The sequence below is a fragment of the Cygnus atratus genome, chromosome 1, assembly GCF_013377495.2.
Source record: "Cygnus atratus isolate AKBS03 ecotype Queensland, Australia chromosome 1, CAtr_DNAZoo_HiC_assembly, whole genome shotgun sequence".
NCBI classification, from domain to species: domain Eukaryota; kingdom Metazoa; phylum Chordata; class Aves; order Anseriformes; family Anatidae; genus Cygnus; species Cygnus atratus.
In genome coordinates this window covers 12,749,223-12,774,129 of record NC_066362.1, presented here as the reverse complement: position 1 = coordinate 12,774,129, position 24,907 = coordinate 12,749,223, and the positions used below count along the sequence as shown (strand labels likewise).

The 24,907-nt window shown below is 40.7% G+C and overlaps 1 protein-coding gene across 6 annotated transcripts in view; it reads left to right on the top strand.

Annotated features, from left to right (window-relative positions):
- PHTF2 (putative homeodomain transcription factor 2) overlaps window positions 1–24,907 on the top strand; it is a 67,748-nt gene that overhangs the window by 4,289 nt on the left and 38,552 nt on the right. For 4 of the 6 annotated variants that reach the window (XM_035549255.2, XM_035549257.2, XM_035549261.2 and 1 more), the window contains exons 2-3: window positions 8,432–8,508; window positions 22,406–22,462. In XM_035549255.2, the coding sequence (XP_035405148.1) occupies window positions 8,464–8,508; window positions 22,406–22,462 (102 nt within the window). In that variant the 5' untranslated portion in view covers window positions 8,432–8,463. Of the gene's footprint in view, window positions 1–6,147; window positions 6,337–8,431; window positions 8,509–22,405; window positions 22,463–24,907 lie in introns of those variants that run through there. The other 2 variants (XM_050708572.1, XM_035549262.2) reach the window with 2 other exon arrangements.

The window sequence follows — 24,907 nt, the reverse complement described above, 5'->3', positions numbered from 1 at the left end:
TCTGTCCATATGCCCCTGTCTCAACAGGGGGCAGTACCCCAGTATTTTCCTTGCCTCTCCTCGTCTCTTCAGGTGTCTCTGCTCTCCTGACTGTAGTGCGTTGAATGGAAGAGCTCGCAGAGCCACCTCGTCTCCTTCCCAGATACCTGATTTTAAGGTCGTGTGGTGCAGGTAGTCCACTTCTCACCTGTCCTACCGACCAAATGTGCACTGTCGATATTAAATTCCGTTTTTATACTGCCTGTTCATTGGTAAAGTTGATCCATCTTGAGCTTTGCTCGTGTAAGATGAATTGCCGTTTGGAAATGTTACTACTTCAGTTCTTTTCTTCCCCGATGCATGACAGATGAATACAGTGAGCATTTCTGGGCCTTTTTACAGCAGCTTGAGGTCTGCAATTATAGGGCAAGCTCCCTCAGTTTAAGGACTTGGTGCTGTGTTAAAATGCTAGGCTGCTGGTCTGGGTAGGGGCAGGAGGGAAGGGCAACAGCCTTAGTTGGTGCCGGTTAACTTTGCTCAGAGAAGGGTTAACTCTGTTACACGGGAAGGGTGCAGGTGGAGACCTGTCTCGGGGTGTTTTGAACGACTTCAACACCCCCTGAGCCCCGCTGACCTCCTCTGTTGGCTCCGGGAGCACTTTGAGCATCTTCACAGAATCACCTAGGTTGGAAGAGACCTCCAAGATCATCTAGTCCAACCTCTGACCTAACACTAACAAGTCCTCCACTAAACCATATCACTAAGTTCAACATCTAAACGTCTCTTAAAGACCTCCAGGGATGGTGACTCAACACTTCCCTGGGCAGCCCATTCCAATGCCTAACAACCCTTTCGGTAAAGAAGTTCTTCCTGATATCCAACCTAAACCTCCCCTGGTGCAACTTTAGCCCATTCCCCCTTGTCCTGTCACCAGGCACGTGGGAGAACAGACCAACCCCTACCTCGCTACAGCCTCCTTTAAGGTACCTATAGAGAGCGATGAGGTCTCCCCTGAGCCTCCTCTTCTCCAGGCTGAACAACCCCAGCTCCCTCAGCCGCTCCAGGTTCTCCTGCCAGAGCTCGGGCAGCCAGAGGAACGTGGGGCATCCCCAGCTAATGTCAGCCATCGGCACCTGCTGCAGCAGCGTGATGGATGTCTCGGCGTGCCGGTCCCGCAGAGGTCTCGCGGTTGGATTTCGTGCGAAGCTGGAGGTCCTGCGGTGCTCTCGTCCTGCTGCTTTACCTGTAAACCTCCAGGAGGAGCGAGCTGCTGGTGCATGCAGAACAGGGCGCTGCCTGCCTGCCTCTCTCACCGCTGCGTGGCCTGACACGAACAAGCTAGGGGGGAGCATCAAGACTAGGAGGACTCGGTGTGAGTGTGGTTTTTATTCGGGCTGGGCTAATCCTCATTATCCAAGGAGCCCATGGCAGCGAAGAACGTCGACCTCAAAATCGGGTTCAGTTTCCTGGCTGCTTTTTAGTCTGTGGCAGCGTTCGCTTTTCACACACAGCACTCTATTCACAAGTCCCGGCCGCCCTTCCAAAGGCTCTTTGAAAGCCTGCGTCTGCTTTATCGCTTGCTCTGGTTTATCAGCGAGTTTGACATGTTCAAAAATGCTGATAGACGAAGACGTGAGCTTCCGTTGCAGAAGGGGCCCTGATTACCCCCTATCAGATAGGCTTGCAGGCAGACTGGTGTTCCATTTTTAATGACGGTTCTGAGGAGCGTGCCAGATACACGTGTAGGGCTTGTTGCTCGGGAGTCCCTTGCTTGGAGCACTCGGAGACTTAAAAACAAAAATAGTCTCGGCTTTTGAATTGCTCTAGAAGGGTGGCTGTTCTGAGGGACTGCTGCGTCTGACGGCTCAGCCACTCGGTGCCTGAGCTGCTTCAGAAACTTGCCAGGTTGCTATTTGGAGAGCGTGATGTAAAGTCGCCCATTCAGGAGCGGTTTCTGACTTCCTGACTGTGCTCCTCGAGAAGCCACAGCTCTGCTTTGCATTGCCTGGTGACAGATAAACACGGCTGGCTGAACAGCAGCAGGTATTTCCAGTGAGCAAGGTTTCTCGCAGGAAATCGCCGAGGTATTGGGAACTACGAGAAGGAGAGCGGGAGCGCTGCATTTTATTTCAAGGTGGCCACTGTATATTGGATTTTTTATATTTTTATATATATATAAAAAAATATATATATAATATATATATATAATATATATATATAATTTATATATATTTTTTATATTTGGATTTTTTCAGCTTTTCTTTGAGGGGTTTCTCATTGTAAGACTGCAGATGTAGGGTGTAACAGGGTATACATATCCTATGTCTGCATGCAATATTCACTACAAAACCCAGGAATTAAAAAGAGCAGAACTTGCCATCAGCTGTATGCTGTTTAATTACTTTTTAAAAGATGTGACATTTTTAGAAATGCCTTGTAGATCTAGGATGCTGACGGCAATTACTGCGTTTGGATTGACAGCAATTTTGTAACTAACATCTCTTATAAGAGGCAAAATTACCTTCGTTTTAATCCCTTTTACAGGCTTGAATTTTCTCACCTTATTAAACAGCAGAGCGTGATTAAATATCAGGAACATTTTGCTATTTAATACGCACTGCGCCAGGCTCAGAAGCAAGTTCTGGGAGGTGTGGGTCCGGGACTGCTCGGCGCAGAGCCCTTCTCCAGCACTTTTGTGAGTGAGGTAGCTATGAAATCGTGCCACGGCGTTTCAAAGGGAGCCCTGAGAAGAAAGCAGTTATGTAACAAAATTAGGAAACTTGCACAGACCTTAAGGCTGAGGCAGAGATCCCAGAAATGGCTGCAGGAGCTGCAGCAACTGCATGTGATGTTCTTTTCCCACAACCTGAAATAAATCTCAGAAACCCTGATGCTCAACGTTTTGCTGCTGTTTCCCAGACAGTTGTGTAATTCACTGGCAAAACAAATTTTCCCTGGGAGGCGGTCATTCCCTGTGCTCCTCTCTTGCTAGTCTGCCCTGCAGATTTCGGAGCTGGCAGTTGTGGAAGCGCAGATGGCTAAGTCCAGCCTCCTTTCCATCCAGATTTGAGAAGTGATTCTCTCTGCGTGCTCTGTGCCAGTGCTGTAGCTGTGACAACTTTCTGCTTCGGATGGCAGTAAGTGCTAATGGGTATGAGCGTGTGTGAACAGACAAACAGTAGCAGAAGTGGGTCAAATGCTGTGGTTGTGGGCAAAGTTGAGAGGCCTGAGAGAGTAGTTGGTTTTTAAAAACTGACACCTTACCTGAGGCAAGGGCAGGTATGGCTGTGCTGCCACGTACCTCGTGGCGTGATTTATCACATGTGGTAAGTCCCTGTTGGTGAAGAACAGGGCTTGGTATACAGCCACCATATTGATGTTGCTGTTGGCCTGATAAAATCCTCCACCAACCAAACTTCCCAAACAAATATCTCAGGGTGTTCGATGCTTTTTTTTTTTTTTTTTCCTTTTAAATTTAGAGACAGAGTGAAGAACAAGGCTTGAGAATCCAGCCCATGAACAATCTCTTAAGAATGCCTGTATCCAAATTTAGCAGACTTGGTGTTCTTTCGGGAAAGCAAGTATGTTAATTCCTTTTTATTTACAAGCTACCACGCTGTTCCTTTGGGAAAGCAAGTATGTTAATTCCTTTCTGTTTGCAAACTATCTTGCAAGGCAGCGACTTGGGGGGCCTCGGCTGGCACGGCAGCAAGAGTATTTTCCTGCTGGCCGCTAGATCCAGTCGTTAGGTTAGCAGTGTCTGATTTTTTTTTCTTCCTCGTCCCTTTGTCTGGTCCAGATTTTGTTAAGGCTAGCCGAAAGCAACGCGATAACATTTCCACCGGAAGGTGTGACACGTTTCTCATTTGCTTCTGTACCATTTGCAATTCTGAAAGGCTGTTTTGAGGAGAGCGCCGCACAGATAAAGTGCTCAAACAGGACACTGAGAGCATTATATGGCGTTGGATGTTCCTTTTAGAAAGGGAAGTGTGGGTTTAATGATTTATTTGTAATGCACATGAAAAGAATGTGTCATTTGAAACACTGCTTCGAGGGTCTAATCCTCTTGATAGTGGCACAGCCCCCCAGGATCTGAGTGCAGGAAGGACGACTCCTGGTGAGTGGCAGCGCTGTGCCTGCCGTACGCTGGTGCCTGCTGGTTTCTTCTCTCGTGACATAAGTTTTCAGTCAGTAGGGGATGCACGATGTGACTAAGCTGTTCACTGGGCTTCTTAACTTCAAATATCACAAAACGACAACAACCTGTTGATAACGTTAACTTGGACCTTCACGTTTTGACTCAGTGTTGGATGGTGTCCTGACCGTTCAGGTTAGCATTGCTGTAAAGGAAAGAGGCTCCTTGGAACACTTAGTGGTTCACAGTGTTTCAGGCCGGAGAAACAACTATTTGCCCCTCATTCCTTGCCTGTGTTGTATTTTTAATGACGTTCTTTATCTTGTTGACACTGGTTAATCCTGTATAGTCTTCCAGAATTTGTAAGTCATTGTTTTGGCCTTTGTTAGTCTGAGGACCACAGCTTTATTCTGAACTTCCCTCAGACTTCAAATAGATTTTGTTTGCTGTAGGCTGTCATTTAGAAAGGTTTGCATTTATGTCTGGCCTTGGACTCCAAAACACTTTGGATACGAGTAAAGTTTTAAAATATACTTATTTTGAATTTATTTAAGTGTACAGTGTAGTATCTAATCCTGTCTTAAATATAGTGCACTGCTTGACTGAGCATTTAAGTAGCTGAAGATATCTAAATACACGTTTTGGTAGCTTTTGAAGAAATTGCTCACTTGATTGCAAGGTGTAGCGTGTGCTTATTTAAAGTGAAGTATAATTATGCTGTGAAATGGAAAAGAAACAGCTAAGAAACATCTGAACAAGGATCAACAAAACAAGGTAGTCATCTGGTTTTAGTTTTAAGCAAGTAATGAATTTCATCGAAGGCTATTGCTTGTTATACGTAATGTTAATGGTTGGGATGTTGGGCTCAAGCTGTTATGTGTTTCATCTTACCTCTGAAGTTGGCAGTATCCTTAATGCTGCTCTTAAGTCTCCAGCCAGTTAAGATGAAGCTCATCTTGCTGCAGTGGCCCTGCGCAAGATGTGCAGCTGAGTGCAAAAGCTGCTCCTTGCCCCAGGGCGTGCATTTGCCATATAACGTGAAACAAACGGGTAGGCTCAGGGAGGATGGGTGGAGAGCGAGGCAGAAGAATAGCAGTGCTCTGGTGGGGCTGCAGATGTGTATCAGCTGCTTCGCTTTGCTCATTCTGCCCATTTGGCATGGATGTGCCTCAGAGCCCAGCCTATACGGTCTGACTTCAGGATCAATGTCATACAAATTGTCAGCTGAATAAAATAGTAATTCGCAAGAAATGTGCGGAGTCCTGAAATGGTCTCAGTCTCCTGTCGGGGTGTTCGGTGAGCTGTGGGCAGATGCGCGGAGTCAGAGCCAGGGCAGCAGCTTAAACGTCTTCAATTGTTGCCATCAGTTTCTCATCCAGAGAAGTTACCTTCAGGCCAAACGTATCAAACTCGTTGTGTTGTCTGGAAAAAAAGAGACAAATCCCAGCCTCTTCAAGCAGAAACAGTGTCTGGAAATAATTGAACGCGTTTTGTCATCTTTTGTTTCAGTGCTGCATCAGAAAGTGTCGTATATCTCCTGAGGAAGGATGTGATATTTCCTGGTAGAGGCTTTTTTACTTAGCACACCAGCCTCTGTGAAGCTCGTGAGACAACATCAGTCCTATGATCTTGTGATATCTTCTTGGCAACTGCGTGCCGTGGAGTTCAACAGTGCGTTAAATAACGCCACACTGGACTGCGTGAGGGGCTTAATGGAGTTCTTTAAAAATATGAAAACTGTGTAATCTAAGTAACAGGATTGTTGAAAGGAATCAAATAAAACAAGTATAATAAAGTAGTTTTATTATAGTTTTGTGATGTAATCGGTTCTTGAGGCAAAGGGGTTTTGGGTGAGCTGGAGAGCTGCTGCAAGAAAAGGGTTGCTGCCTTGAAAATGCCTTGTCTGCTCTCAGCCATGTTTGCTGCAGCTGGAAGTGTGGGATTCACAAGGTAGTGCTGGTTTCCTGAGCAATCACTGACTTGTAGAGGGGAAGATGAAGTTAATGTATCTCTTGAGGTAAAGCTTCCTGTGTAAGCTAAACGGTTCTTTCAGTTGCTGCCGATAATGAGTTTCTACAACCGTTTTCTACGCCTGTAGTTACGGTGGTAAGAAGCAGGTTATGTTGGATGTGGGGGAGCAGGTTGCTGCAGGAGAAATGAGGAGGAATTCAAGATCCTCCAAGGTGATGAATTCGCAAGGGAGGAGAAGGTGAGGGCTGCAGGTGAGATCAAAATCTGTATGGGATTCTTCGTGTGTAGGTTCTTCCACAAGCAGTGGGGCTGCCTTCGTGGGAGCCGTGCACACGTAGGTCACGTTATGTGCAGCAGTTACACATGTCTGAGGGCTTTTGCTTTGAGTCTGTAGTCCAGTGTAGCCAATTATTTTATATTTAAGTTTACCCGAATGCTTGCAAACAAGAAAAGAAATCCTATTTTAACCTTTGTGTGGGTGAGGAAGAAGGGTAAGGTCCGTAATATGCCAAGTTATAGCAAAGGCTCTGTTTTAAGTGACAGAAGTATTTTTATCTTTATAGTGCCAATAAATTCTTAATCCCTGATAGTTGCTCTTAGTTAACCTGCAACTATTATCGGAAGCAGGTGGGTCAGAAGCCCAGTTACAGGTCTTGACACACGTCATGGCGTCCAGCTTCAGCTGACTTGCTGTGGCTTGCGTGATGATATTACCTCAGTGGGAAAATCTCATGGTGGTTCTCCTTGCTCATCTGCGCCACAAGTCAGTGTGCTGATAATTCTGAAATATATAAGAGGCTCTCTAAGCTCGGTCAGAGATGTTTCTTTTTATTGGGGTGTAATCTTCTTTAACATTTCATGAAGGATATTGGAGTTCTGCTGGTAAAAGTCTTAACTATAGTACCTTTGGGGTATTTGTTTTCTTTAAAAAAAGCTTTGTGAAAGATGGAAACGTATTGCGTTATGTTTCTTAGAGATTACCAGGAGCTGGTATAAAATCAATCTATTTGTTGCAGGTCTGTACTGCAGTGTTTATAGTACGTATTCCAACTTAAAATACAGCCTCTTTTAAAGTAACACACTGTGTAAAATAAGAGTACATCCACGCGTGAGCCAGGGAAGACTGAATAAACAGGCATCAGTGCAGAACCGAGTCTTCCCAAGGGTCTCAAGACATGCTTGGAAGGCTGGGAACATTGATGGGGCTTTTGCAGATGGAGCATTATTGGTGGTGTTCATACAGGCAGCTGTATGAGCAGGTAGCCTCATCGCTCCTTTTTCTTTCTTTCCCCAGAACTGCCAAATTTTTGGTGGTGATGAACATGTAATGCCATGTCATATGTTATCTTACTACTTAGGCATTTCATAAAGACTTTTTTGTTTTAATCAGTTGCATAGTTTCATGTGTTGGACGTTATATTTTTCTTTGCCTTTCTCATTTGTGCAAATAATGTAAACAAATCTATTTTCTCGTGCTTTTAAAGAGAGAGATCAATTTTAATCTCTCCCTATAAAAATTGCCTACAAATTTAACAATTCCTGTTTCCTTTTCCCGAAGAAATGTAAGGTGCAATACTACTGTTGAAATTGTATGATGCTATCAGAAACATACTCTTTATTCACACTTTTTATTGAGAGTGTGAGATCTTAGAAGAATTCTTGTTGCGTAGTTTGGGGGGTAAACTACCACTCCTCCTCCTCCTCCTCCTCCTGCTGTTCTGTATCAAACAGAATTGCTGTTTGGTATCACTGTCATTAGTTTCAATGATTAAAAAAAAAACTCCTACTTGTTACTATTAAACAAAAATACCACGCGTTTTCTTCTTTTGACTTAGCTTTAGGCTACTGTTTTCATGAGCGTGTGTATTTTGCAATCAGCAGGGTTATTTTTGTAATCAGCCCTGCCTTTTTCCCCCAAAAATACCTAATAGCGTGCATGAAATTTTCTTGCATTTTCTGACACGTTTATTTCTTGACTTCAGAATTTTTTGTGGTAATAACTATGGATTGCTTAACTGATCAAAAAAGAAGAGGGGAAGTGCTGCTTTTAATAAAACTCTGAGATTCTCCTGCGATAAGGAAGCTCAGTCTGTGTGCCACTTGTGCTGTACTGGAGATGAAGGACAAAACTGAGGCTTCTCTTGTCCTGTAGCAGCAGATTCACAGTTTTCTGTTTTCTTAGAGGAAAAAAAAAACCCTAACTCTTACTAAAATAGTAATGAGGCAAGATGTAAAGTAATTGTAGCTGTTCAGCGTGTTCTCCGTGTAATGGCAGCATCTTTACGTTGTGTATGTTGACCTGCTTCTGGAAGGTGGAAGTAAAGTTTTGTCTTTTTCTGTTAACAGCCTAAAATGACTGTGTGAAGTCAGTGGAATAAATGGCGTCCAAAGTAACTGATGCTATAGTTTGGTACCAGAAAAAGGTAAGCTTTCTATTTGTTTTTATGGTGGCTTAATAAACCCCTAAAAGTTGGCTTACTGCATTTTGTGTGTGAAGTATAATAAATATAAAATACACCTGCATTGTTGGTTGGCATTGTATGTGTCACAGTGAGTAGTTGGAAGCTTTTCTTCCAAAAGTTAATAAATACCTAGTGACCATATCTTATGGAATAGGAGAGCTTTAGGTCTGTTTTGAAACCCCCTCACCTCCTTGGCTACTTAAACTGTGGAAAAAAAAGGAAAGAAAATTTTCTTTCTCAGTATGATGTTAGTTAATGTACTTGTGAGGAGAATGCTGTCTCTGTAGCGTGTAAAAGAATCATTGTATTAAAGTACAGAGAAAGAATTCTAACATGTTTTCTGCTAGTATCAAGGATCTGTGTAATCCAAAGCCAAATGAGGTGGGTTAGAGCTCTTTAGAAGTCAATTAAGAAAAAAAAACAGGTGAGGGAGCAGGGAAGAGGGGAAAACCAGAGGTCTCATTTGGAGATACGCAGTTACAGTTTCTCATGATGTATTTTTTTTTGACTCATGTTTGTACATAAAAATGTTGATGTCTCTTCTGGTTTTATTATTTTGATGATTTCAAGTTACCATATTCTCTTGACATTCGTATGCCAGTTAACTTATTCAGTTAAATTCTTTTTCAAAAAGCTGAAAATTTTTCTAAGTTTTGAGATACGCTTCTTTATTAAGATAGAAATTTAAGGTGTGATGATTTTATTGCATTTTTCCTTGGCTCTCTATGATTTATTAAGTTATTGTTTTCCTTGGACCTCTGGCTCTCTTTTTGAGAGTATGCATCGTGTTCTTAGGAGAATAGCGTCACTGGTCTTTGAAACAGGAATTTTGGTTGACTTCTATTTCAAGCAACTGTAACTTCTATAAATCTAACAGTACACATGTGCTTTCCTGAGGTCTTTTCAACTGAGAATTAAAGGTGCAATTGGAAAAGAAGAAAAATGAATTCTGATTACTTAATTTATACTGAATATTCAACTAAGTATTAAAAATTTGATAATCACTCAGAATTTAATGATTTTTGTTTGTTTGTTTTGATACTCTGTACTCTCTCCTTTCACTCATTCAAACTTTAGAAAAAATATTTTGCCTATATAATGAAGGTTATGTAGGAAGGTTAAAGTACAGCCAGCCCCTCGGGCTTCTCACCAGTAGGTAGCATCTCTTTAATGGTCTGATGTAGGCTTGTAGGTATGATCTTTTTAATTCTTACATTGAAGAAGTCAAAAAGTGTATTGCTGAATTTCTTCAGTAACAAAGTTTAGGAAGTGCTGTTGTATGGCTTTACTTCTGAGACTCATTTACCCTTTTCAGTATGTACAGAGGTCGTTGTAAATCCTTGATAATATACTGTGTTTTTTTTCCCCCTGGTAGCACTGATTCGGTACGTAAACGCAATTGTGTTCGGTGGAATTGCACTGTGTAAAAACCCAGAATCATTCATTGTTTGCGGGTCTGTTCAGTTTTTGTGAAGATTTGTAGGATGACTTGCAGGAAGATTTAGCGTAGCAAAATTCAGTGCAGGTTCTCATGAAAGGGAAAGGTGATGCTTCTTACAAAAATCTAAGTGAGCTGACTTTACCTGCTTCTACATTCTGTCATAAATTTCATTCAGTCAAACCATTGCATGCAGAAGCACCAAGTCGTGTGCCTGAGTGGCCAGGATCTTGTGTGCAGTGCTAGAGATGCTGGCTATCAGATCCTCGTCATGTCTCTGAGGTTTTTTGGTTGGTGGTGATGAACTAGTCTTTGGACAGATCTTTTATGTGATTCAGCTTGATATATAAAGTGGTCATTTGATGCAAGCGAGAGTCTGAAGTCTCCGTAAATCTTCGGGGAAGTTCCTGCGTGTCGTCTGTTTTTTCTGGTTTGTTTGAAATACACGCCTGTGATCCCGTTGGACACGCAGGAGAAGGAATGCCATATGTGATATGCTGCAACTTTCCATCCTCCTGATGTTAGGAACGCAGGGTCTTCTGCTGATGAGTCACTGTGCTGCGAGCTTACGGAGAGCTGGCCTTCTGGTCTTGATATAAACAACCCAGTCCTCATTCTCGCTGTTCCCAGGAGACTGCCTCTGACAGGATACCTCATTATCAGCACAGGTCATTCTTTTAACCCTTGTTCTGTTGTTTTTTTTCCCATTGATTTCACACACGTGGTTCCACTTACTGCATTCATACCGATGTCAATATTTCCTCTACAAGTCTCTGCAGGTTTTTTCAGAGGTCTGCTCAGCCAGAAATTGCAAACTGCCTTTACGGCAAGGAATTGTGATGAGGTGACTAGTGTTACTTCGTGAAAGACTGGGCTGTCTCCGGGTGAGAGAAGACCTTGCATAGACCAGATGTCAGTGTTTTCCACGGTGTGATCAAAATTTAATTGCAACCTGCATGTGGTCAGGAGTCTGCCAAATGAGCAGGTCCTTGCTTTGCTGCTTTTAGAATGAGGGTGTGGGGTCTTATTTTGGGACAAACGTCCTCCCTTCAGAAATGTTGCATCTCATGCAAATGTTTGTACTAATTAGAGTGTTAGTTCTGGGCCTGGTTCAGTGAAAGCTCCCCTGGATCAGGCTGATAACTCCCAGGACTTCTTAACTTTGCTGTGTGTGATCCTTTCCTGGGAGAACCAAGGAATTTTTGCCCATATCTTTGATTTTTTTCCCCATGGATCTGTTGTTTGTACTTAAGATTTCAGATTGGGGAATAGGAAGAGCTGTGCAAGTAGCAGGTGGGTACCAGGCATGTTTTTGTCCCTCCTGATATGTTCCTGTCATCTGGTTGCTTATGATGACAAAACGCTGAACTTGGTGAACTGCTGAGCGCTTTCAGTTTTAAAATTTTACTTCATATTTGTCAAAGTTGTTCCACTTAGCTTGCTTTTTAAATTTGCTGATTCCTCACTACCGTAACTGAAATTGAAAGTAGGGAGGGATCAATACTTAGCTCATGCTAGCAGTAAAACATCATTTCTGGGCCAAGAGAGAGCCAGGGTTGCAGTAGTATTGATCAAATTAATATGTCTTGCCTATATGATAAAATGAGGAAAATAAAATATTATTTTGGGGAAGTTTTTTTTAGATGATGAGTTGTGTGAAAATCCTAACAAAGAATATGAAGAATTTAGAATATTTGTAGTCAAACATAAAGAAGTAAAAATGTATTTGAGTAGGTAGAGACTTAATGGGAGAAAGAAGAAATACTGAACAGATCATTTACTCTTTGTTTTGTTTTCAATTTTGATACTACTTTACATGGTATTTTACACTTTTTTTTTATTTCACACTTTTTATTTTTCCCATACTAAATTACAAAGGTCTGTTGTCTTCTCAAAAGTAAGGCGTTTTTATATTTCTTTAGAGGAAAGAATTAAGCAGTTGAACTCTTCCAACCCTACTTGCACGCAAGTTTTCCAGACAGCGAGCACAGAAGTAACTTTACTCATGTGAGTCATTCTATTGTCTGAAACTGAGCTTCTCACACGAGGATGATTTAGTTGTCTAATTGTTTGAAAGGTCAGACTTTTTATTATGTAAACTTTTTATTGCTGTTGCAATAGATGTAGTCTGCAATAGTCTTACAGCAGTCTTGCAGACTGTAGTCTGCAGTTTTACAGTGCGTAGGAGCTCTTGATTACTGCCTTGTAAAAATACTTAGTTATTTTTAATCGGGCTGTAGGATTTGAGATCGTGTATGACACCAGTTTGTTATTTGAGATGTAGGACCACATGGACGTAGCTTTACTGCTTCCAGCGACAGCTCACGTTTCCCAGCTGGTACACGTACTTTGAAATCTGGACAGATAAATCCAGCTGGATGCAGGCCGACTGTGTAGAAAGCAAGATAGATTAAACCTCTGCTGTGTTCCTGGACGTACTGAGGAGTGCACTGCTGAGATGTTTGTGCGTCTTGGTGAGGTCGGACAGGGTTTGCCAGCTCCTTTTGAGTACGTGTCTGCTGCACGGGTTCTTGCAGCAAACGGGTGTGGCGAGGGTGTCTGGAATGGGTCCCTGCTTTGATCCCTGGCAGTGCCGAGCTAGGATTCACATACGTGCACTTCGGTAATAAATATCCTGAGGGTAATATGCGCCTACCAGAATACTGACCTTGCTTCAGGTTTGTGAGTGATTGAATATTAAGGAGAAAATGGTCATGATGTTTCCTCAGAAAAAACGTCTGGCCCCCAAGTATTTTAAAAGATTTTCAGTATCTGATGATGTACCTCTCTGGTCATTCAGTTCCTTTAATTAAATGCTTTGTGCTTATTTGAAGTACTGCCTCAGTAACAGTACCTCATGTTAAAAGTAATAAAATCAATAATCTAAAATACTGCTTGAAACTTAAACTCTTTACATTGATTTATTAGGCTTACGGATAATAGTAGATGTGCAATTTCTGGTCTGGTTTCCAATTTGGTGAGCATACGTAGGGTAAAACCAGGAATTTACCTGAACAGCTTTTTGATTCTCAGTGCTCACAGAAGACTCGCCACTAAAATGGGGAGCTGTACACAAATTTGTTAATAATGCTGCTGGAGAAAATTAAGATGTTCTTCTCTTGGGGATGTTTGTTGGTGAAGGCAGAACAGAACTTAATGAGCCTGAATCCTGCATCTGATTGCATCTCGCTTAACTTTGCCAATGTAGCTTTGTGCTGCTCTAGGTGTCCTTTGGGTACTGCTGTTAAAGGGCACAATAAAACAAATTAGATGTTTTCTCTGCCATGGTTTTAAAGGGCAAAATTAGAGTTCTAATTGCATTAGGACCTGTAATACTTAGTGTTTTACAGCTCATTAGTTTAAGATTGTTTGACAGCTTAATAAAGAAACAAACAGATTATATCATACCCTGAAACCACCTGATTTCCTTCTTGGCACTGAATCCATGTGAGGCATTAGTGACCCTAGCACCGAAAACAGTTTTCACCAGATGGTGTAGGTATATGCCTGTATTTCTGAGGACTTTGGATGTTGAAATTACATCAGCTCAAAAAGGTCAGCCTTCGAGTGCCAAAACTTGACAAGTACTGGAGCTGGCTGGTTTTGAAACTGATATTCCCCGGGCTCAGTATTGGGGCCCGTTTTGTTTAATATCTTTATCAAGGACCTTGAGGAGGGGATTGAGCACACCCTCAGTGAGTTTGCGGAGGATACCAAGTGGGGCAGGAGTGTTGATCTGCTTGAGGGTGGGAGGGCTCTGCAGAGGGATCTGGGTAGGCTGGGCTGATGGGCTATGTCCAAACACCAGACAGCTAAATACTGGGTGCTGCCCTTGGGGCACAACAACCCCGTGTAGGGTTATAGGGTTGTGGAAGAGTGCCTGGGAAGTTGCCTGTCAGAAAAGGACCTGGGGGTGTCAGTTGACGGCCGGCTGAACATGAGCCAGCAGTGTGCCCAGGTGGCCAAGAAGGCCAACAGCATCCTGGCTTGTGTCAGGAATAGTGTGGCCAGCAGGACCGGGGCCATGATTGTCCCCTTGTATGTGGCAGTGTTGAGATCGCACCTCACGTACCATGCTCAGTTTTGGGCCCCTCACTACACGGATATTGAGTTGCTCAAGTGTGTGCAGAGATGAGCAATGAAGCTGGTGAAGGGTCAAGAAAACCAGACATCTGGGGAGCGGCTGGGGGAGCTGGGGCCGTTGAGTCTGCAGAGAAGGAGGCTGAAGGGAGACCTCATTGCTCTCTACAACCACCTGAAAGGAGGCTGCAGCGAGGGTGTCGGTCTCTTTTCTCAGGTGACGAGTGATAGGATGTGAGGCAACAGCCTGAAGTTGTACCAGGGGAAGTTTAGGCTGGGGCTGAGGAAGAATTTCTTCACAGAGTGGGAGGTCAGGCATCGGAGCAGGCTGCCCAGGGAAGCGTAGTCACCTTCCCTGGCGGTATTTGAGACGTGTGGACATGGCACGAAGGGACATGGTTTAGTGCTGGACTTAGTGCTGTTAGGTGATGATTAGACTTGATGGTCTTAAGGGTCTTTTCCAACCTAAAGGATTATATGACTCTTTGAAATCACTGAGAGGAAAAATGTATATTTAGCAAAGTTGTCTTCTATGCAGCACTGAAATTGGGTACCGAAGTTATCAGCTGACCAAACAGTGGGGGTTTCTTCAGCACCCTGTTTTAGCGAGGCAAATCTCGTTACTGAATCTTGTGCAGGGGATTCAGAATCACTCAGAACTACAATGTGGTTGTACGAAGCGGTCTCGCATTTTGCCTGGCTGCTGCTGGCTCCCGTGCCTGCTTTGCTTTCCCACAGACATCCGTGCACTTCTCTGGTGAGTTTGGCCAGGGACCTAATCCAGTTAAAACTCAGACTGAAGGAGCTGAACCTGTCTGTGAGGGAGAGCGAGCTGCAAATCCCTCTGTTTGTAACAGCAATTCTCGAATCGTTTCGTTATGCCTTGTGAAGCTATTATCTAGCATTTTCTTTTCTCTTCCTAAGAGAACTGAATTATCTTTCAACCACACACAAGAATGTGCTGGCACAAGGCAAGGGCGCTGTGGGAAGTGGAAATAATCAGGGGTGTAAGGGCAGTGCTGTTTCAAAATCAGAGTGGCGATGCTGGTGAAGTTGCTGGATTTTCAGTGGTCTTCAGGGAATGATACTGAGCAACGAGGCTGTCAGAGTGGTTTTCTTTTCCCAGTTATTTCTCAAGGCTGTTTCGTTTTGTGCAAGTACATAATTGTAAGAAAAATACTGCTCTCTGTTCAGCTCAAGTGAGACACAGCATGTAGGGTACTACGTCCAGCTTTGGGCTGCCCAGTACAGGAAAGGCATCGATAAGCTTTGGGAAGCTCACTGGAGGGCCACCAAGGTTGTCATGGAGCTTCTTGTCCTCAGAAGAGAGGGCAAAGGGGGGGAGAGCTTAGTGCTATCACAACTGCCACCTTGGGTGGCTGTGGAGAGGATGGAGCCAGGCTCTTCTCAGAGGTGTGCCGGGACTGTATGAGGGGCAATAAACACAAGTTGAAATGGGGGAAGTTCTCATTAGGTGTAAGGAAAGAAAAATGTTTACCACAAGGGTTGCCAAGATAGGATCGCAGGGAGGCTGGAACTTTGGAGATCTTCACATCTTCCTTGGGTAAGCTCTTGAGCAACCTGACGTAACTGGAGCCGCTTTGCGTGACGTCCTCCAGAGGTTCCAGCCTCTGCAGTTCTGCGATGCCTTTAGTCTGACAGTTGAAGATGAGTAAACGTTATGATGAGGGGTTGCGCTGTATTTTAGTGACAGATGGAATCTCATTCTGTTTGTGCTGCTGTTTTGTTTATGCTCAGTAGGCCACTTAAGCCACAGAAGTGGTATCTAAAGCTACCTCTGGTGTCCAGTGTACGTCACGAGGAGATGGCTTTGGATAGCTGTTGGTCAGCCCTTCACTGCAGTTCAAGCTGCCAGCTGTTTCCAAATATTCTTATGCGTATAATTTTGTTTAATCGTGAGATGAAAGAAGTAGGGTTTTTTTTTTTTTTTTTTTCCTTTTTAGTAGATAACGCCAAAATTTGTAAACCTCTACTCAGGGCAATAAGTAAGGCTGGCTGATGTTAACAAGAATTAATACATATTGACAAATATAGAAAAAGCATTGGTACATAGTTGATCAATGTTCTCTCCAAGAGGAATAATTATACTGCTGAACTACAGGATTATTGCCTTTACTGCAATGTGGATCAGTTCATGTAAGAAATAAAATGGGGTTTAAAATAACTTTTAATAAATTTGTTCTGTGTTTTGAGAAAACAAAAAAATATTTGTATGATATTCAGAAGTACATACTTCAACATGAACTAAATATGAGGCATTTTAGTTTTTTAAAATGAATATTATGTGCATAGAAATGTATACATCAGCAAATATTAAAAACAATCTGATACAGAAGTTAATACAATTTTTGAAGAATGATGACTGTAAAAAGCAATAAAAGTGTGTTAGCCAATAAGTTAATACTAAATATTTTACTAAGGTGTTAAAGACTTAATTTCCTTGGTAGACAGACCAAAGAAGCAACTTTGTTCTTTATTCTCCAATTTTTGTATCTTGTATCACTTGGATTTGTAATAGTATTATAACGTTGTTTATCAAAATGTTTAGAGGTTTTAAAGGACAAAGCTTAGCATGCAGGTTTCATTGTGGGTAAATATTAAAGTTTTAAGATCCAGCAGGGAATGCTATGTATTCTTAGGATTATAATCTTTGCTAGCCTTCTTTGTCATAAATTATAAATGTCTCCTGAAATATTGATCAATTCCCTTAGAATCAGAAGGCTTTGTGAGTATTGGGCTACATGTTGATACCATCACTACATTAGCTTACAGTGAATATCAGTGTCATTCACAAAGCTCAAATTCAGTCTCGATGCAAACATGGCCTATCGATTAGCTTGTTATGAGACGGACACTGGGAAGAAATAATACGCAGTGCAGACGTTCTTCATAGTGGGCTTTATCCGAAATCAGAATTAGCTGTTTTCGGTAGCATAACTTTTTATTTAAGCTAACTGCTGTTATTTGTTAAAAAAAAAAAAAAAAAAAAACCTGTAAAGGTGTCAAAAAATTTTAGATGTGTAAGGATAAGCGTTCAAATGCTTTCTGAGGTATTTGGGAAAGAATAAGTGCAATTGTTTTAGATAATTTCAAGGTGCACACATCCCCAGCAAATGTTATGAGGGGACTGCACTTAAAGGATCTCAAAATTATTTATACTTTCCAGAAAGAGCTAGCTTTGTCAGGTGAGTTTAGTTTATTTGCCTCAAAAAGCGGGAAGGAACTTGTTTACATAGTTTTAATATCCCCTGTCAAGTCACATACCGGTGTGTGTGTGTGTGTATATATATATATATATATATATATATATATATATATATATATCTTGACAATTGTGAGGAAAAAATATTTTTTTCAAGCAAATCTAATTTAAAATTTATTACTCTGTTAATTAAGGATGCTACCCCCCAAGTTTATTGTTGCTTTTCAAATTACACAACCTAGCTGTGCTCACATGAAGTAGTGCAGTTTAGAAGCAGTAATCACCTATAGTAGTTCAAAGTTTAGCTCATTTTGGCATCTCTCCTGTTGTTGAGAAAGGTTTGAAATATATGAACACATACATATATATGTGGTTTAGTGAGTCCAATGGATTTTGATGTTTTCAATAAGTTTTCACCATAAGAAAACGTTTTTTTGGAAACTGGAATAGTGGGTTATGGAACATTTTCCCATTTAAATAATTTTTAAAATGAGGTAAAGTATTTCTAAAAAATCTAAAAGCATTAAAAATGCGACAGTCCCTTCTAGATGGAACTTCTAACAAGCCACCCACACTTCTTTTTTTTCCTTAATATCTCTCTGACTACACCTGAAGCAACACTTTTCCATTGTGAAAGAACACTGGCAGGATTTTCAGTCTTTGCATGTAATCCCTTATGTGCTGCAACTTGCAGCAGCTGCGTGGAGAATTGCTGTTAATTCTGCGAGTACACAAAGGAACAGAATTCCTTTAATCTTCTCAGCTAGGCCTTTAGTGAGGCAAGGTGTCTCGATGACTGAACATTTTAGAAGTAACTGATCTGGATAGAATCTTGGCACTGAGGAAGCCTGTGATGCATGATTAAAATGAAATTTGTATAAAAGAATATCTGCTAGTTGATCCACTTCTGCCATAGGTAGGTTATACCATAGTTTATTCTGCCCATAGCGTATTATCAACAGGTTCCTGCAACAGGGGTGTATTGCTGCTGATCCTTCGTGATGAAAGATAACTTGAATTAACAGGTTATTAAAAAAGAAATCAAGGAAGACCTTTTTTTTTTTTTTTGGTTAATTTATTTTCTGCCAAATCCTTAACAACCAAGCAAAAAGCTGTAGAATACAAACTTCACTTTGTGATCCCCTTTGATTAGATATTTTGTAAATTAGAGTAAGTTTCTGTGATAAATCAGATTAAAATTAGGATAGTGTTGTATATTTTGCTTAAGAAAAAGAGAAGCGCAGTTGTAGACTGAACCAATGGACTGAAAATACCAGTGACAGACTGTTATACAAATAGTCTTGCACAAAATCTTGATCAGATTATAAAAGCATTAGTTGTTGCACAGTTAAAAATAGGACAGTTTTTAGGCTCTTGTACTTTGTGAAGGATACTGCAGAACCTGCGGCAATAATGGGCAAGAGAGTCTGGGTAGGGTTGGTAGCTTCAGGCATACGCAAGTATTTGAGTGAATTTGGGCCTTCCCATCGGCTTAACGGGTCCAGGCACAGGAAGCTTCAACACCTACGAAACCCTGGGGCCAGCTGCATATAGACAGAAAGCTTGCTTTGATCAAGTTTTCTGTATATTTAATTTCTTCATGCTGGAAGTGTGAACAGTCTTATCTCTAGAAGCTTCTTCCTTCATTTCATTTGCCTTTAGAAGTTAACTTCTTTGGCATTGCTAGATGTTTGTCTTCTAGGTGTCCTGCAGATATGCACGGTTTCAAACAACTGCTTGAATAACAAAGAGCCAAAGCCTGCGTGTAAGCATCTGACAACTTTATATTTAGATTTAACAGGAAACATAATTTAGATGGAAATACTTGTAAATCAAAACTCTTTGAAGATGGAATTGACTGGTGTTCTTGATAATTTTAAACTGGGAAGGTTTGCTAGTATTAGCTTACATACTTGAATTCATTCGTTCCATTTAATTTATACAGTCATTTAATGTTTTTTTTTTTCTCATGTCTGGTAACTATTATCTGTTATAACTTGGCTTGTCACTGAAAAGCTCTTTCCAATGAATTCTGCAAGATGTGTTCTACCAAAATTAGACACGTTTTCCTGATGTAAGCTAGCAGAAAATGAATGCTTATGTTTTTTTCTTGCCTTTTCTGTCAGTAACACTGGTTCTACTGATTTTTGTTTAATGTGGGAAATGAAGCGTGCCAGTATGATACTTTATAAGAGCACTGTTGTTGGCATGTATTCTTTCTGATACGTTTGCAGGAGAAGTATAGATGGATACTTATGCAGGTGGAGAGAAGGGAAATTGAGTATCAGGTACAAACGTGATGTGCTGAGCACACGTGCGCACTCCCTAAAGTGGCTCTAATACTTTCTTACAGCACAAAAAGGTGAAACTATGTAGATAAAATAATTTGTGAGAGATGGTAATGACACTTGCTCTCTATAATTATCCCTTTAACTCTTTCCAGTTTGCAGCAGTATGGTCTTACTTAACAGCCCCATGCTCAGATTTTAATAATTAAAGTAGATCAGAGGGGATTGGCCAGATCCACTAAAAGCTGAGAAGGACCATCTTTATTATTTTTTTCTCTGATTTTGACTTCTGCTGAAAGAATTACTTTATGGAGTAATGTTAAAAGAAAAACATGAATGGAAAAATCCCTACTTCTTTTCTTTTTTTGGAAACAGAAGCTACTGCCTAGTCTTGAGGGAGAAGAAATGTTTGCAGGAAAATATAAGTAAGCCAAATTTCAAACTGGTCGACTTGCTTGCCTCAGATATCTTCTGAGATCTGTCTCCCGGAATTCCTTTAACAAATGGTCTATTATTTGTTTGCAAGAAGAACGCTCTTTTAAAGACCCTTTCAATTCTAAAAACCAGTATCAGCTATGAATGGAATGAGAAATACAGAGTTTGCTTTTCAATTCTATTGGCACAAAGGCATCCCCATTTGTTTCTTGTGTAATCAAGCGGGAGACAGACTTTTCTGTCTTTGTAGAAAGAAAGCTTCTTTGGAAGCGAGGGGGGAAAGACACGATATTATCCAGTACAAAAAACTCACTCAGGAGTTGCTCTTCTCAGTAAAGCTCATGAAAAACAGGAAGATCAGAAATTTCCTTTAAAATGTATTTAGGGAAGAAGCCAGAGCAATCTGATATAAACGCCTGGGTGGAGTGGTTATTCAAGATATTGACTTTTTAATTGCTGGCAGTTCTCCAGATGAAGTCAGCTTTTAAACTTCCTTTATTTTAATTAGTTTAATTATAGCAAGTGCTTAATCTGTCCAGTACGGTGCCTGACTTCCCCCTTATTTTCCGCAGTCTGTTTTTTTCTAAATGCCACGTGCTAAGTATTTCTTAATATTACCAAAATGTCAGTAGATTTTTTTTTTTAACATTTTAAGGTAGTGAGCTAGAAATTGTTTGCCTGCTTAAATCTGGTGAATGGGAAATACTGAGCAAATATGAAAACGAGGAATTCGGTTTTCTGTTCTCACTTTCAGTTTTAGACATGCCTTGGACTTTATATAAATTAGAATTTATAAATCTAAAAATTAGAGTTTAAAAAAAAAAAACATTTAAAAGAATCTAAAAATTATTTTTTTTAATGGGTCAGATTTGGAGGCACAGAACATGCCTCCAGACCGTCTTAATGACTGTCTTGGCCTGCTCTGACTTCCCTGGATATCATTTTGTATTTATTGCTGGACACAAGATTTTAATCTTCATTGCTGAAGACAAAAATAGGAGAAGACAAATCAGAACAACGTTTTCTGGCTTAAGGCGTATGCACTTATGCTGAGGTCTTTTGTGCCTGTTGTAGTTTGGGAATTGAAAAGAGTTGTCTTCTCGAGGTGGGATTGGATTTAGACAGGTTCACCCAAATAATGTGGGTGGTTCTTGCCTCCCTGTCAGGTGCTTGGACCATGGACCATACTGGTTGTATCAACTCTCTTTACAGTCAGTAAAGAAACTTCGAATGAGTTCCCCTCTGAATGTGCATCTGCCTTGCTTGTGCAACCCAAAAATGATGTTGCACGTACCTGATCAGAGGTTGGCGATAGGGACCAAACTTGAGGTATCTAGCAGTTCGTATGCGTGTGTATATATACATATGGAGAACTGCTGGGATGGAAAGGTTTAAATCTACATAGTAAAACAGATCATTGCTGAGCATTATCTAGAGGCACTCGGCGTCATAACAAGCTGATTATATTTGGTAAGTTCTTACAAAACTGGGATAGATTGTCTCAAACACTGACTTGTGGTTGTCACTTTATCTTATCTTCAGTCTTACAAATACCCAAAGTTTTCTATGCTGATGTGAGGAGATTAGAGCCTAGGAGAAAACCAATTCCTTTGTACTACCAATTTTTGACTAAAAACTTGTTCACATTTAGACAAAACTAAGTTCTTTAGAAAAGTTTCACAAACAAATAGACTGGCAGCCTGTTGAGTCTTTAAACCGTAGACAACTTTTAAGTAATGCCTGTCCTCAGAAAAAAAAATAGCACAGGATCTAAGGGAAAGGTTAGTTGAATTCTGGAAAAGGTCTACTAGGAGCATTATTTATTTCATCAGTGATTCAGTGGGGGAAAATGCTGTTTCCTGATATTCTTTGCACACTGAGTTTTCCCTGGCCTGTAATCTGGTTGCCTATCAGCCTGGCCCTATTTTTTGTTGCTGTGCGGTCTGAAGAGATGAAGCTAAAGATAACGTAGCTGTAAAAGTGGGTGGAGTGGAACAGGAAACACAGAGGGAGGAAGCTTAAAAAAAATAAAATAAAAAATGAGTTGAAGGTTTGGCTTCAACAATACATGTGCTGTGTTTCGCTTCAAGTTATCTGAGAGCTGTCGCACTGCTGGTGCCATGGGTCAGTTGTGTGATGGCGCGGAGGTGGGAGGCAGCATGGCCGCCTCCTGCCACCTCGCACGAGGCCTCTGCCCCAAAGGAGTTACAGACCACCTAGATCCCCTCCCCTGAGGATGGGGTGGAGAAGATAGAGAATTCTCCCTAAGAAAGTCTCCCCGATGAAATAACCTGTTGTCCTCATGCTTGTCTTACAGAAGGTAGCTTGATTTTATTTGATCGATGTCTTTTAAAACCTAATTTAGATTCTTTTTTTTGTGTGTGTTCTTTCTAGATTGGAGCATATGATCAACAAATATGGGAAAAGTCAGTAGAGCAAAGAGAAATAAAGGTAATACTCTTATAGTATTTCAACTTTTTTTTGCTTGTTATCAGCAGTGCTGTAATTGTGTATGCTGATGTAATTTATGATGTATGTGATATTCTTAAATGCTGTGGAAGTCAAAATAGACTTCTGGAGTGTAATCAAATCAAACTGGCAGTGTGCGCCATATTTATTTAATATAACAAATAAATCTGAAGCACTTAAAGTTCTACAACCTTCTGTACCTCAGTACAGAGGTTCAATTATGTTAAATCATGGCTTATTTTTTTAGTACCTCTATTTCACTCTTCTTTATGATGAATTCTAATGTCAGTTATCTGAGCTCTCCTTACTTTCAGTTAGTTACCTTATCCCTCCAGTTTACTTTTCCTCCTTTATGATGCTGTCATTGTTTTGTACAGTTTATTAGACTGGTAAGTACTTCAGGCTTTGTTTCCCTGAATAGCTTTTTTTTTTCTGCATTTTGGTTTAACTAACAGCGCCATCAATGCCCGCTGCATTGCTAAATTGTTTTTGGGAAAAAAATCAGTCATATGTGTAATAGTTTTATGGATTGTGTATTATGCCATATTCCGTGATGTTGAAGTTAGTTTCGTTAACGTATTCTTGCAATTAACCTTATTTCTTCAAATACCGCACACAAGAAATATGCAATTACTGCATGAGTTTAAAGGCATTGTTGATTCTTAACAATATGCATCACTCCAGTTTTCCTGTGCTTTTTATTTCTTCCCATTACTGAAGTAGATAAGCAGGGATTTGTTTTTATTATATGGAAGCTGCCACCGACCTGAAGTTTCCTGATTTCTGTACAAATTCTACAAATTAACTATTAAATGGGAGGTGATGATATTTCTGGAAGAAGTGCTTCTAACCCTGACGTTTGAGTCTTTGTGACGCCGTACATCTGCACCTCCCTGGCTCTGCAGTGTGCCCCGTGGGCACAGAGCAGCCCCTGCTGGATTTAGCACCTTGGAGAAGCCCCAGCTGGCTGGGCTTGTGCCGGGTGGCTCGGGATACGGGGAGCTGCCGAGCATCTCTTACCGGGACCGTACCACAGAGTGAGCATGAGGTGCAGCTTTGAGCACTGGTGTGTGTTAATGTACTCAGAAGGCTGTTGCACGAAAATTGCATCTTGTGGTACCCAGTGTCTGAAGCACGCGTAGAGAGATGTTGCAGAAATGTTCTTGACGTTGGTACAACTAATTTCAACCTAAGGCGTTAGCATATTGCCTTTTTTCAGTGTCCTCGCGATGACCATGAAAACCAATTGCCATAACGACAATTCCTGTAACTACTGTGTAATACATTCAAATAACTTATTGCAAATAATGTCTTGTGCCTATTAGAAAGCGTTGGGTCATTGTCCAGTAATTAACAAATTAAACACAGTGGGAGAAGTGATGCCGTCAATATGAGTTAGTGTCAATGAAATTAGTGTAATAAAGGTAACAGTGAAACAGACTGCGAAGTTCAGGTATTGTACATTAGTGCTTTAATTTCAAAACTACCACAGTACCGTTTATAAATCAACTTCAATAAAATCTTAATATATTATTTTTGAGCAGAAAATTTGTTTCTAATAGTATAAATATATAGTTTAGTTAGAACTACCATATTAAGATTAAATTCAATCTCTGTGCAGAAGAATTTTTACAATAATAACTATTTTAAAGCATTTTTTATTATATCAGGTAGCAGAAAGGTGTTCAGTGCTGCATAAAAATTATGTAAGTTAATTGGATGGGCCTGAATAGTATGAAATGTGTGTGTATATATACTTTTAATTAACCTTACTTTGAAACACTTCTGTTTTCCACATACATGACAGAAATTTTGTGGCATGTCAATAGCGTGGAGAAATTACATCTTAATAAATGGACTTCTTTCACTGTGTGTGGCAAAATGTAGAACCACCAATTCAGTGTAGTTCTTGGACACTGAAAACATTTGATATTTGGCCAATGGAATTTTTAAAGAATGTGTCACCATTGCTTTCCCTAAAGAAGATGCATTGAGTTACACGTATTTTTTTGCAGTTTCTTTAAAATGAAAATGATTTTAGCTACAGCAGCAAATTGTTCATAAGACTGCGTACGTTTCCAGGGCATTATTTCTTCTAAGTTTTTGAGCTGGAGGATCCCTTCTTGAAATCGAGTGGCTTGATTATGCAAGATTTCACAAGAATCTATAGTTAGTTCTGGAATTATAATAATGCCTATTTCTAACCATGGGCTTGTTTTCTCCTTCTGCATAAAATTACTGCAGTTTTAAGACTGCTGATCTATAAAAATCTTGTACATTAAGCTCTGTGCAGTACTTAAGTCTATGCTACAACTGATTTTCTGTACTTTTCATCCTAAGAGCACATTTTGTTCCAACCCTGTTTCAATTCTATGTATTAATTTTGTTTTGTTACAAAGTCTTTTTTTCTAATGGACATACCAGGTC